This window comes from Aotus nancymaae, unplaced genomic scaffold (assembly GCF_030222135.1).
Source record: "Aotus nancymaae isolate 86718 unplaced genomic scaffold, 86718_ANA_hifiasm-v0.15.2.pri h1tg000064l_1, whole genome shotgun sequence".
NCBI lineage: Eukaryota > Metazoa > Chordata > Mammalia > Primates > Aotidae > Aotus > Aotus nancymaae.
The window spans coordinates 33,330,330-33,343,139 of record NW_026988479.1 but is presented as its reverse complement, the minus strand read 5'-3'; the positions used below and the strand labels follow the sequence as shown (position 1 = coordinate 33,343,139).

Below are 12,810 nucleotides of genomic sequence, written 5' to 3'. Positions count from 1 at the left end.
ATAAAAACATGGGCAGCACCAGGTAGCACCTGGGGGGCACCTACTTCTCCAGGCAGTGGAGAGCCACCAGCTGGTGCCCAAGGCCCTGGCCGTCACATCACTTCTCTGTCTCCAACACTACAGGCAGAGCCCACCACGGAGCCCACAATAGAGCGCGTGTCATGCCTGCTACTGCTCCCCATGACCCACTGGTCCCTAGAGGAGCCCACGATGGAACACCTGCCACATCTGCCACTGCTCCCCATGACCCATCAGTCCCTAGAGGAGCCCATGACGGAACTCCCAGCCTTTCTTCTCCAACTCCCACCAGCTGCCGAGCAGGGATGAAGCCCCTGCACCCCAATCCCATTTGAGCCCCTCAGCCGTTGGCATTGCACCGTGTTTGTACTGAACAAACTGAGGCGTGGGCAGGTGACGGCTCTGCCCAGGTGGCACGGGGCGGGGCATTATGTAAACACAGGCCTGTGCCACGTGACAGCTGGGTACTGGTTTCTGGCTGTGGGAAGGCACACCTGCCTCAGCACTTCCAGGCTGATGGGCAGCTCCTCATAGTGCTCGGCCTGGTGATCCACGGAGTGGCCATCAGGACACCTCACTGAGGCCACCTCTGGGGCCAGTGCCAGCAAACGGGAAGAGCATGAGTCCTGAAACCGAAGAGGATATGTGCTGATACAGAGAGAGGTAGCGCACAGGACAAAACAAAAAGGCAGAGTCACTGCTACCTGCCTCAGCCCAGGCGGGGCCACCAAACCAGGCCTCCCCCGAGGGCACCCTCCTCCCTAGGGCAGAGCAGATGGGCTCCAGGTGGAAGACCTTGGTGGCCAGCCATCTTCCCCTCCCTCCTCCCCTCCTGGGCCTCCCTTCTCTTCTTCCACCTCCTCCTTTCTCCTCTCAGCATCTCTTCTCCCTCTTTCTCAATCCCCCACCCTTCCCCTCCCTCCTGTCTCCCTCATGTCCAGAGACACCTCTAGGATCAGCTGTGCCCACACAAGCAGTGACAAATTTGACCACCTTCAACATGCTGCTCTGATAAGATTAGATTATTTTAATATTAATCCATTACCTAATTAATCTGCAATTAACAATCTCCCTGGCCCAGCCTGGACACAGCAGGGAGGCTGAATTAGGAACCAGAGCCAGCAGGGGAGGCTAGGGTTTGGGGCTCCCATCGGCCAAGGGCCACTGCCAGTGGCACGGGTTGTTCAGTGACTGCCTTACCAAAGAAACCAGGAAAATCACAAGGGTTTTCCTGCCTGACCTTCTGAGCATAGTGACCCAGATCTCCGAGGCCAGGGGCCTCTTCATGTGTTTCTGTGTCCTCTCTGGCCGGAGGTCCAGGGCCCACACCAGAGACAGTCCTTGGGGAAGCTGTAGCAAACACAAAACGGGGCTCTTGAGCCTGCAGCCTCAGCACATCCCCTTGCCCCATACCACCACCACGTCCCCTCACCCCTTGCCCTGTCCCACTGCCGCATCCCCTCACCCTGTCCCACCACCATGTCCCCTCTCCCCTTTCCACCACCACATCCCCTGGCCCCATCCCACCGCCACACACCCTTGCCTTCTTCCTTGGGGACCCTGATTTCCCAGAGCAGGAAGAGACATCTGCCTATCCCAGAGATACCAGGTGATCAGAGTGTGAAGGAAATCCCCTGGGACTGGCTCCCTGGTGGGACACTGGGCACTGTCTCAGGCCATCTGGCTCTCCCTTGTCCAGTGACAGGCCTGCTATTCACAGATCTGCTGGTCTAAAGCCCTCACAACTTACCCTGGTCTCTCCTGACCCAGGAGACCCACCCCTAACCCATGCTCAGGGCCAGCCAGGCTGGGGAGGAGCATCCATGTCTGTCCCGGCTCAGACCTGCCACTCAGCTGATGTGAGGACACTGCAGGCACCCCATCCATGGTCCCAGGAGTGAAAGTGCATAATGACCATGTCAAGGGTCTGCTGATGCTGTGGGCACGCCCCCAACTCCTCACCCCACCCACGATCACAGAAGCGAGGGCCCATCGTGGGGTCCATATCAAGGGTTTGCTGGTGCTGAGGGCATGCCCCCGCTCCTCATCTGGAGAACAGGGAGAGCACAGCCCTCCCTAGCAGTGAGCATGTGAGTTGGGGTTTTCTTTCTAACTTTAGATTTACACACACATGAATTAGGGAGCAGGGGTTTCCCACACTTCTCATTTCCTTCCATTCTCTCCAGAGACCACCGTGTGTACCTCTCTCAGCTGATCATGTTGGTATGAACTGCATTTCTCTGGAAAACACGTTCTGTGGCTCCTTTGGGACTGGATAGCTTGGGCGTCCTGCTGACTTCCCACGGGACGGTGAGGCTTCAGCTCTCCCTCCCTCCCTCCAACACGCATCTCCCCTCCTCCCTGTCCCCTTTCTTAATATGAGGCTCATGGCTGTGTTCAGATCAGGCCTGAGCTCCCTTACAGCTGTGTGAAGCTGCTCAGGGCCACACTGACACCGCCGCTTCTCACGCATCTCTGTTCTCCCCGGGGCCAACGATCGTCCTGCTTCCCATGCGCTCAGCTTTCTAGGTGCTCATTACTCCTGTCAGCCACGCCTCTTCGCCAGCTGTCTACACTGGTGCTTCCCAGTCTTTTTTTGTGGGGCGGCAAACCTAAAATCTGAGAACTGTGTGTGGCACACAGGGAAGGAGGCTGCCTGCAGCCAGAGGCAGCGACCCAGGGACCCAGAATCAACGTCCATGGCAGCCCACACCTGGCACACACATGTGGAAAGCTCCAATCCACATCATGACACCCGACTCACCAGGTTCTGTCTCAGAACCTCTGGTTGGTTCCAGCCACCGCTGGTGGCTCCCCGGACCCGGAGGCTTCCTTCTCTACTCTCTGCAGTGGGAGCTCCTGCTCTGTATCCCAGAACCTCTGGCCCATTCCAGCCCCTGCCGGCTGCTCCCCAGGCCTGAGAGCTTCCTTCTCTGCTCCTGCAGCGGAAGCCCCTGCGGTCAGCTCTGCGTGCTACAGCCACGTTCTTTTCTGCTTTACTCCCTCATCTTTCGGGAGGACATCCTTTGCCAGATTCCTGAGAGAGGGTGCAGGGGCAGTCCAGTTAAGACCTTGAACCCCTGCAGATGCACGTACTTCTTCCTTCAGACCTGATGCGGGGCTTAGGGGGTGATGGGTACGAGATCCCAAGATGCAGGTCCTCACTAGGAGAGAGCACGAAAGGCTCAGGGATGCTCCAGGTAGGAGCATGGAGCCGCCTGTGGCGGTTTTCCCCAGGGAGTGACTGATGAGAACCATCCAGCTGGGGAACTGCCAATGCCAGGTCCTTCTGGGCTGCTCAGATTCCACAGGGAGGTCTTTCCACCGTGGCCTCCAGGGTCACATCTGCTGCCCGTGTTCTGCAGAGCACATGGTGGGGGGTGCGGTCTGGGCTTAGTTCATGCCTGTTGTCCCGACTCGGACCTCTCCAGGGACCTCACCTGCCCTCTCTAGAGCAGCGGTCCACAAACCTTCCGAGCATCCGCGTGGTCTGCAGGGCCGCCTAGCACAGACTGCTGGCAGCCCCCAGGCCTCCAGCCAAGCCAGTCTGAGATGAGGCCCAATAATCCACATTTCTAAGAGGCTCCCAGGGAGGCTGCAGCAGCCTGGGGACTGCACTTTAAGGATTACTGCTCCAAGAAGAGGCCACTGGCTTGTTTCGGAGTTTTCATCTTTGCTTGGGAGAGGCAACTGTCCCGTGTGCACAGATGGAGAGATGATCCCGGGGACCCGCTTCTTGATTCAGCTCTCAAGCATCTGGATCCAGCATGCTTCAGCCAGTGGCTTCCCTCCCCTAATGCACTTACAGCCGGCTCCTGGGCCACCTCGGAGTTTTGAGGCATCATTCAGGTGGGTTCCCAGCTCCACCTGCCACTTAGATTCCGGTTCCCTGGGTCAGCTCAGTCCTTTCACGGCTCACCTGCTCATTCCAGATTTCAAGTCTACTGCTGTATCCTCTCCCTCTGTGGGGTTAGGCCTCACACAAAAACAGAAGCCATTGCCATCACTGTGACTTTAGGGGGCATGGACATGAGTTGCATCAGCCACTGGGGCCTGGATGCCTGACCTACCCTCAACTCCTGGAGGGCATGATGTGGCGTGGCCCTTGCCTATCCCAGGCCTCTGCTCACCTGCCCCATCCTGGCTTCTAGGCCACCCTGGCTCTGACTTCTCCATGGTCAGCGCTGACATGCCTTTCCACATCCCCTGCTCCCATATCAGCCGAGGCCCAGACGCCTGTCACAGCCAGATGCCAACCACCCATGTGCCTGAGACTGTGCAGAGACCCAGACAACAGGTAGATGAACAGACGAGCAAATGGGCATACAAGAAAGGCAAGGGTCCGTGACAGTAGGGGATGGAAGACCCATTCCCAAACCCTCTCCCAGAGTGCAAAGCCACCTAAAAACAAACATGGCTCCAAGTCTAAATGCTTAGTTCTGAAACCTGCCAAAAACACTCGCAGAATGCAGGGCGGGAGAGGGAGCCAGGGCAGGAAGCGGGGCTGGGGACGTGGGGGCTCAGGCCCTCACAGCCACAGTGGAGGCTGGGAGCTGCCCTTGTGCGGGTGGGCAGCTGGAAAGGAGCCCCCGACTGCCATCAGCTCAGCCCTCGATCTGGCAAGACAGGCCTCCTCTTCTGGCTTTTGTCCTCCACCCCCACCACACTACAGGGAGGAGGGCGGACCACCACTCAGGGCATGCCTGGCTTATGAGGGGCACACAGGAGGGAGGGAAGACCCCACCTAAGACATTCCCCACAAAAGAGTGGCACAGAGGACAGTCACGCCTGATATATCAGCCTGGGTGCTGCGCTGCAGGAAGGAGACAAGTGACTGCCACATAACCTCTGCCCTGAATGCTCCCAGGAACGCTCTGCCGGGGTCCAGGGCACGATGGCAAGTATGCGGGAAGAAACAGGAGAGGGCATCATCAGATAAAAGGTGAGTCTGAAACAAACGCAAGTTGCTAAAGGACAGAAAGCAGTGGCCTACAGGCCCCACCACAGACGACCCTATAGACACCCCCAAGGGAAGGGCTGATGGGTGGGCATCTCAGACACAGATACCCCCAAGGGAGAGGCTGATGGGCAGGCGTCTCAGACAGGAGCAAAGGGACGCCGAGTCGCGCTCCAGGCTGCTGCTAAGGGCTGGACAGGGAGCCCTTCCCCAGGTCCCTCCAAGAGCCGGTAGCATGGGGCAATGCCCAGCTCTGTCCAATGGCAGAGAACAATGCAGTTGGAAGGGGTCTCCTGAGCCCCACAGCCTTCCTGGGGGTACAGACTGCACAGCGACTCTGGGCTCCCGGCCTTGCTCCTCTGTGGGGACGCCCTGCAGAGTGGACACAGCCCTGGCAGCACCCCTCAAAGCTCGGCGTGAGCAGACCCCAGCACCACCTCACCACATCAGGGGACAGGCCGGTACTCCAAAGGCCACAGCCCTTACTTAGACCTGGAGGGTACAGGCAGGACCACTGGCCCTCATGGGGGCCTCACTCTTTCGCAGGCCTTTGCTGCGAAGGGCTCTCTAGACTCCGTGAAGTGCACTTAGGCTGGTGAAAGATGGGCTCTGCTTTTGTGGAGGATTGGATTTACTTGAGATTAATGAGGTGTGTATAAACTGATAAACAAGTCTGTTCTAGGGGCTTGAGATTTCAGTCCCTTGCTTCTCCACTGCTGCCTGCAGACTGGGACGACTCCACCTGTTTGCACAGCCCCTCAGGAACACAGGGCCAGGGCTCTCTGCCCCAGTGGCCAGTTGGTCCGGCTGCCCACAGGGGGAGGACAGACCCTCTGGGGACAACAGGCAGGTGACAGCTAGAGGCTGCCCTGATAGGGCACATGGATGGACCTACCCAAGGGAGGTCAAGGACAAGGCCAGGGCCTACCTGCCACCTCCTTGGATGATGGCAGACTTGCTGCGGCAGACTCAAGGTCAGCTGGGACAGTGCCTCCTCTCTCCATGGTGCGCAGCAGCCCTCGCAGCCGCTCGCACTCCGCCTGCAGCTGGTTGTGGTCTTCACGCAGGCGCTGCCTGGCCACACTGGCAGGGTTCAGGCTCATGTGCAGCACTTTGGTCTTGCTCTGGTCATAGTCACCCTACAGGAACACACATAGCACGGGTCACCATGGCCCAGGCACACATACAGCATGGACACAAGCAGCACGGGTCACACCCGGCACAGGTCACTATGGTCCAGGCACACACGCAATGTGGGTCACACACAGCATGGGTCACCATGGCCCAGGTACACACGCAGCATGGGTCACACACAGCATGGGTCACCATGGCCCAGGCACACATGCAGCATGGGTCACACACAGCATGGATCACCACGGTCCAGACACACACATAGCACGGGTCACACACAGCACAGTGTTCTGTTCTTTTGTCTTCTTGAGCCTGCCTAGCAGCCATATCTCCTTGAGGAGTGGCTCCTTCCCTGTGTCCCATGGACAGGTACAGGACCAAGGCCTGGCCGCCTGCTAGGTCCCTCCTACCTAACCACAGGAACAGGGTGAGAGGGGACACGAGGTCCTAGCTTAGCCAAGCGCAGCACTTTCTGCAGCTCCACACAGTGCCTGGGAGGGAGGCTTCCTCTCCTCTGAGGTTCCCGGCTGTTACAAGGCTGGGAGCCTATGTGGCCATTTTCCCATCTCTTCCCTGCCAGCCTGGAAGATGCCCGTGCCACAAGAGAAACAAGGTCAACCACACACAGATGGAGAGTGAGGGAGCCTGGTACTGGTGTGGCTGGCTCAGGAATGTGCCTATCGATCTGACATTCCCACAAAACCCAGGGCCAGGATGTGTGTGGCATCCTTGAGGGAGGAGTGCACCTGGAGCACCACACAGCCCTGCAGCAGGGGACAGCCACCCGGGGCAGGGAGGTGCAAGGTCACTATACACTGCTCTGTCCTCAACCTCACTCCACACACAAACATCAGTTCCACCACGTTCTGTCACCTGGGAGTACACAAAGATTTCTCAGACAGGGTTCAGAAAGTGCTAGCCATAAAATAAAATAAAAAAAAAAGTACAACTGATCTTATGCAAATTAAGTACTTCCACCCACCGGAACAATGGACAAATATCCACAGAGCAGGAGGTGCTACTTGAAAATCACATATGTGACAAAGGGTTCAGATCCACAACATACGAAGAACTCAAGAAATACACAAGACCACATCAGACAACTCAATCTAAAAATGAGCAAAAAATGTGAAGACACTTTACAAAAAAAGATACCCAAAAAGCTAATAAACACACGAGAAGGCGCACATGCACAGGCCAGGGCTCCTGCCAAGCACTGAGACCCTGCAGCTCATGGCTGTGAGCTGCGGGGCAGTGAGAGACTGGGTGGGCATGCCGTCCCTCAGGCCCAGACGCCACCAGTCCCTTGTGAGTGGGGTGCATAGCCAGCAAGCCAGGCCAGCCCTGCACATTCCCAAGGGGAACTCAACCCTTGGCAGTGAGTTCCTGCTACCCTCGGGGCTTCTGCCCACGCACTGTCCTGTCTCCTAAAGAACAGGGAAACACATCCTGTGTTCGGGTCAATGCATGCTTTCAGGAGAAAGGCTGGTGTGGATGTACCCCATGAGGTGCAGAAGCTGAGTGCAGTAAGCCCCTGGCCTCCCAGGAGCTCAGGCTGCTATAAGCCACTGCTGTCCGAGTCCCCGAAGGACAGCTAGGCCTGGCCTGGGCTGTGCCCATTGCAGGGCACCTCACTGGGACCAGAGCCTGTCAGCTGTGGGCGATCACTGTCCCAGAGCCCCGGATGTGCCTCCAATAGGGAGGGAGGAGGGAATGGGGAAGAAGGAAAGAGACCTCACCCCTCCTGTTGCCACCCTGGACTCTAAAACAGCCGCCTGATGTCATATCACACAAGCTAGCGGCTGGCCCTGCCATCCCTTCATGGAAGAGGCCAGGGGAGACGGACACACTGACCTGGACTAGGGACCCCCCCCCGCACCCCGGGGTGATGGCAGAGGCCACTGCAGAGGGAAATGGGGTTTGCAGACATGGCTCTCCTGGCCGCTTCTTCTGTGCTTCTGGGATGGAGAAGGGGAGAGAAATCCACCCACTCAGGCCCAATGGGAGAAGACTGGGCCGGGGTGGGAGAAAATCCAAGCAGCTCTTCACAGGTTTTCTGAGAACCTTGTAAACCCCAGAGGATGAAAAGACATCCTGTAACACTGGCTGAATCATAGACTCTCGAGGTGAAGGATTGCTACTTCATCCAGTTTTACAGCTGGGGTAAGATAACCCAGTGTGCAGAATTCAGCCACCCACACACACTCGGGAGGTCCCTCTGATGGGCAGCAAGGGCTTTCCTAGGCCTCTGTGGGCTGGATGGCATCTACCTCTCCACCACCCCACAGAGCCTTGAGGAGCCAAGGAGGGTGTGGGGAGAGGGTGAGCGCTGCCTTTTGCGGAGACCAGCCAGTCACGGGGCTGTGCAGTCACCCTGCCCCCGTCCTAACCATGTAGCACAGCAACCGCACCAAGAAAGCAGCTCTGGGGCACGCGAGGCCAGCACAGGCCCAGCTGACGGAGCTGAGGGCACAGAAACACGAATCTGAATTTCAGATAACTTGCATGTGTCCCAAAATCTTCTTCTTTAAAAATGTACAAGGCTTCTTAGTTCAGGGGCTGCATAGCAGGCAGGCTGGAGTCTGCTGACCCCCAGCACGGATGAGGCCACATGGCATGTACTTGGCCCTCCTCTGGCCCAGAGCAGTGAGATCCTCCTCCCCCTGGCATCACCCCCCTCTTTCTCCCCAGGCTTCAACACCACTGGCCTCCTGAAGGTACCCCTGGGTGGGAGGAGGCAGTGCCGTCCTGGAGGCCCCCCCAGCGAGGCCTCACCTGGCCCCAACAACTTCCCACTTAGCAGGCAGGGGGACTTGCAGGAGGGGCAGGAGCTCAGTGGTGGCATGCCCAGTGCTGGCCTTGGACCCAGCAGTGCCTGAGGATGTCAAGTTCCCTGGGGTACAAGTTGTCCTAGTAATACCCAATGTTCCATGGTCAGGAACAGAGCCAGAGATGCAACCCCACCCCCTCCCGCCTCATCACCCCCAGCAGGGTGCCTGTGATGGGCTCATCATCCTGGGGTGAGGTTTCCCCCTTGATGGGGAGCTTGAGGTCCAGAAAACAATTCTGCATATTGGAGGATTTAAGGACCAAAAGCAGGAGCCAGTAGAGATTAAGGAAATGAAACCAAAACAGAAAGAAGATAAAAGCAAGAAGTTCTTAAACGCCAATCCTGTCACCACCCGGTCCCCAACGGTGCCACTCACTGCACTGCTGGCCCCACTGGGGACTAAGGCTTGGTGTGTGCAAAGTCATCGTGTCCATGCTGCAACCAACTCCCAGCCCTGTCCTCAGCCCCTCACAGTGTGAGACCAACAGGGTCGGAGCAGGTTCCCATGGCCCAACTTCCACCTGGAGCAGGAGGTCCTGGATCAGGGAGAGCATTCACTGGGCATCTGCCGCCAGGGCTGGAGTGACCTGCTGATGGCACCGCTGACCAGGGCTGAGAACAAGCCTGGGCTCCGCAACTGGTGGCGGTCACAACCCACCTCCCAGGAGGGCCAAGGATGGAGAAGGATGGGCTCTAGGGCCCTGTGCAGACAGCAACATTCTGGGCAGCTACTCACCTTTCTGTAAACTCAGGGGACTTTCCCTGTCTAATGCCCAGAGAAGGCAGAGCCCCTAGAGGTGGCATGGGAGGGGCAGACTGGGCACCATCCACCTTCTCATGCCCCACTATGATTCTGGCCTGGGCTCTTGACCTCCGTGGGTTTGTTCCTGTCATCCTTTCCTTCTTCCCTCTGTCTAACCACCCACACACCTGTCTGTCCATCTGATATGATTTCCAAGCCTGGATGCCCTCAGCACAGCTGTGAACACAGTGGTGGAACCGCCATTCAGGGCGGGAGCAGCTGGCATCCCAGGGAGGGGCCTCCTGGGCCATATTCAACATGTGAAGGGAACATTCCTAGCCCCTCCAAAAGGAGGCCACGCCTGAGCCCCTGGGGCCTGGGACCTCTGCTCTAGCTGAGACTGGACTGTGCCCCAAGACAGCTGGGGTAACAGCCAAACTTCCAGGCTGCTGCTGTGACCACAGCCTGGGGTGGCGCAGGGAGTCTGGCACACCATTCCATGCCTGGGAGCCCACGTGCCACATATTTTGGCAGGCACTAGAAGTGCAGGGGTAATGACAACCCTGCGCTGAGGCCCGTCTCCAGGACAGCCAAGTGTTGGGACAGGAAGACAGCCCTGTGTCCTATACAAATAGCACCACTCCTGTGTCCGTCCCACCATGAGGAGCCATTCAAACACAAGGGCAGCAAAGCAGCATGGCAAGAAACTAGGCGGGATCTAGGTGAACAGAAAATGTCCCATGTCTCGGAATAGAAGACTTGGCACTGTCGGGACCAGAGACACCCAGGGCCAATCTGCACATTTGGTACAATCCCAGGACCCAGCGGGCCTCTGTGAAGAACTAACAAGCTGATTCTGAAACTCACACGGAACTGCAGGGGCTCAGAACAGACACCGCAGGCTTGAAAGGGGGGAACATGGGAGGAAGACTTGTGTCTCCTGATCTCAAAACTTACTACAAAGCCATGGTGATCAAGACGGTGTGGAGTGGGTATCAGGACCGACGCACAGACCAACAACGGAGTGGAAAGACCATGCTGAGTGCTTCTGAGAAAGACTGTCCCATAGGGAAAAATAGTCTTTTCAACAAATGGGCTGGGACAATGGGCTGCCGCATGCAAAAGAATGAAGCTGGGCCCCACCTCCGAGCATAAAGAAAAACTAAGAAACAATGGATCCGAGACCCACTTAAGAGTCCAACTGTAAAACCTGTAGAGGAAAACAGAGGGGATTCTCATAACCTCATAACCTTGGATTTCACAAAGGATTCTTAGCCAAAAGCACAAAGAACAAAAGAAAAAAAACAAGTAAACTGGATCTCATCCAAACTAAGGACACCACTGAGATGCAAAGACAAGCCACAGAATGGGAGGATATGTCTGCACATCTATACCCAAAGAACTTACACCTGAACACTCTCAGAGCTGAATTTAAAAAACCCAAATGACCCAACGTTACAATGGGCAAGGCATCTGAAGTGAGACTTCTATGTGGTCAATAAACACATGAACAGCTGCTCAGCACCGTCCAGCATCCAGAGACAGAAGGTGAAATCACAATGAGATACATCACTTGGCACCGGCCAGGATGGCTGGAATGTCAGGCTGTGAACAACACGTTGGTGAGGATGGGGGGAAACGGGAACCCATGTGCTCAGTCACCGGAGGGAATGGGGAGGGTGCAGCCACCCTGGAGAACAGTCTGGCAGTTCCTCCAGGGATGAAACAGTTACCACGGGACCCAGGAGACCCATTCCCAGGCAGAACCCCGAGAAAACTGCACATACATCCACATAGACTTGTACGTGAATGTTCAGGGCAGCTGTGTTCACAACAGCCCTAAAGTGGAAACCACCCAAATTCCCATTAGCTGATGACTGGATACATAAGATGTGGCTGTGCAGACAGTGGGACATTTCAGCCACCAGAAGGAACACACCACCCACACCTGCGACCACATAGGTGAACCTTGAACACTAGGAGTGAGAAAAGTCAATCATAAAGGCCACGGGACTCCCTTCCTAGGAAATGCTTGGAACAGGTGAACCCACAGAGGCAGGCAATAGCAGACTGGTTGCTGAGGGTTTTGGGGTACAGGAGACAGCAGAGTGGTGGGTAACTAAAGGGTTCGGGCTTCCCTGGGAGGGATCAAATGTTCTGCGATGAAGGGTGGCAATGGCTGCACGGAGCTATGGACATAAGCCATGGAATGGCCCACTTGGAAGAGACGAGGTACAGGACCATACGTCGCATTTCAATAAAGCTGTCAGAAACGGCGGGCGGGGAGTGAGAAAGAGAAAGAAGCATGGATGCTGCTGCTGGAGGCTGCTGGGCTGAAACCAGCCTCTTCCTTGCATGTTCTGTGATTTCAGCTTCAAGGGCAGCTCTCCAAATGGGAGGACAAGGGCTGATGAAGTCCCTGTGAGTCAGGAAACTAGTAGGCATGGGACTGGCTGGCCCGGCCTCGGGCCCTGTAAGTGCATCCCCTGTAAGTGCACAGTGCAGTGGCCACCAAGGGAGCTGGGAACAGAGGCAGACAGGCATGGACAGCCCCTCACCTGGGCCGTCGGCCCCTGGGAGTGGAGAGTATACACCTGAGAACCTCCACCTCTCCCTGCAGAGCAGGGAAGCAGCACAGTGCCTTGGCGCCCACTCAGCAGGGGCCCAGCAGAGGCCGGCTGCCAAGGGCGACTGCTGTTGCTGGCGGGATACCCCATCAGCCTAAACACTCATCTCAGTAAGCGTCCTCCCCACCAGAAGGCCAGCTCCATGGAGACAGGGACTGCTGTCCACCCCCATATTGCCAGTACTGACAACTATCCCGGCACAGGGTCCATGTGGGAGATGTGTTTGCTGAATGAATGGATGACAATTATTAACACTTACTAAACTAGGATGTGCTCCTGTGGGCTTAAAACCAGATTGCTAGAGTAGTTAAAGTAACGCGTGAAATAAGAGCCAGCAGGTGCGGGGAAAGGGCTTGGACCCTTCTCCTCCAAGTCCCTGGAGAGGCCCCCTCTTACTTCCTAGGTCGCAGCTGCATCCCGGGAGCCGTGGAGGGTGTGGGAGAGGTGCTGCTGCTGCTGTTGCTGCTGCTGGGCCCCCCGACCCATAACCATGGAGATGAAGGGA

At 56.9% G+C, this 12,810-nt stretch overlaps 1 protein-coding gene across 12 annotated transcripts in view; it reads right to left on the bottom strand.

Moving 5' to 3' along the window:
• Positions 1 to 12,810, bottom strand: part of MAD1L1 (mitotic arrest deficient 1 like 1) — a 404,019-nt gene that overhangs the window by 102,977 nt on the left and 288,232 nt on the right. For 11 of the 12 annotated variants that reach the window (XM_064366614.1, XM_064366612.1, XM_064366620.1 and 8 more), the window contains one exon: positions 5,904 to 6,114. In XM_064366614.1, the coding sequence (XP_064222684.1) occupies positions 5,904 to 6,114 (211 nt within the window). Of the gene's footprint in view, positions 1 to 5,903; positions 6,115 to 7,960; positions 8,422 to 12,810 lie in introns of those variants that run through there. The other variant, XM_012470898.3, reaches the window with a different exon arrangement.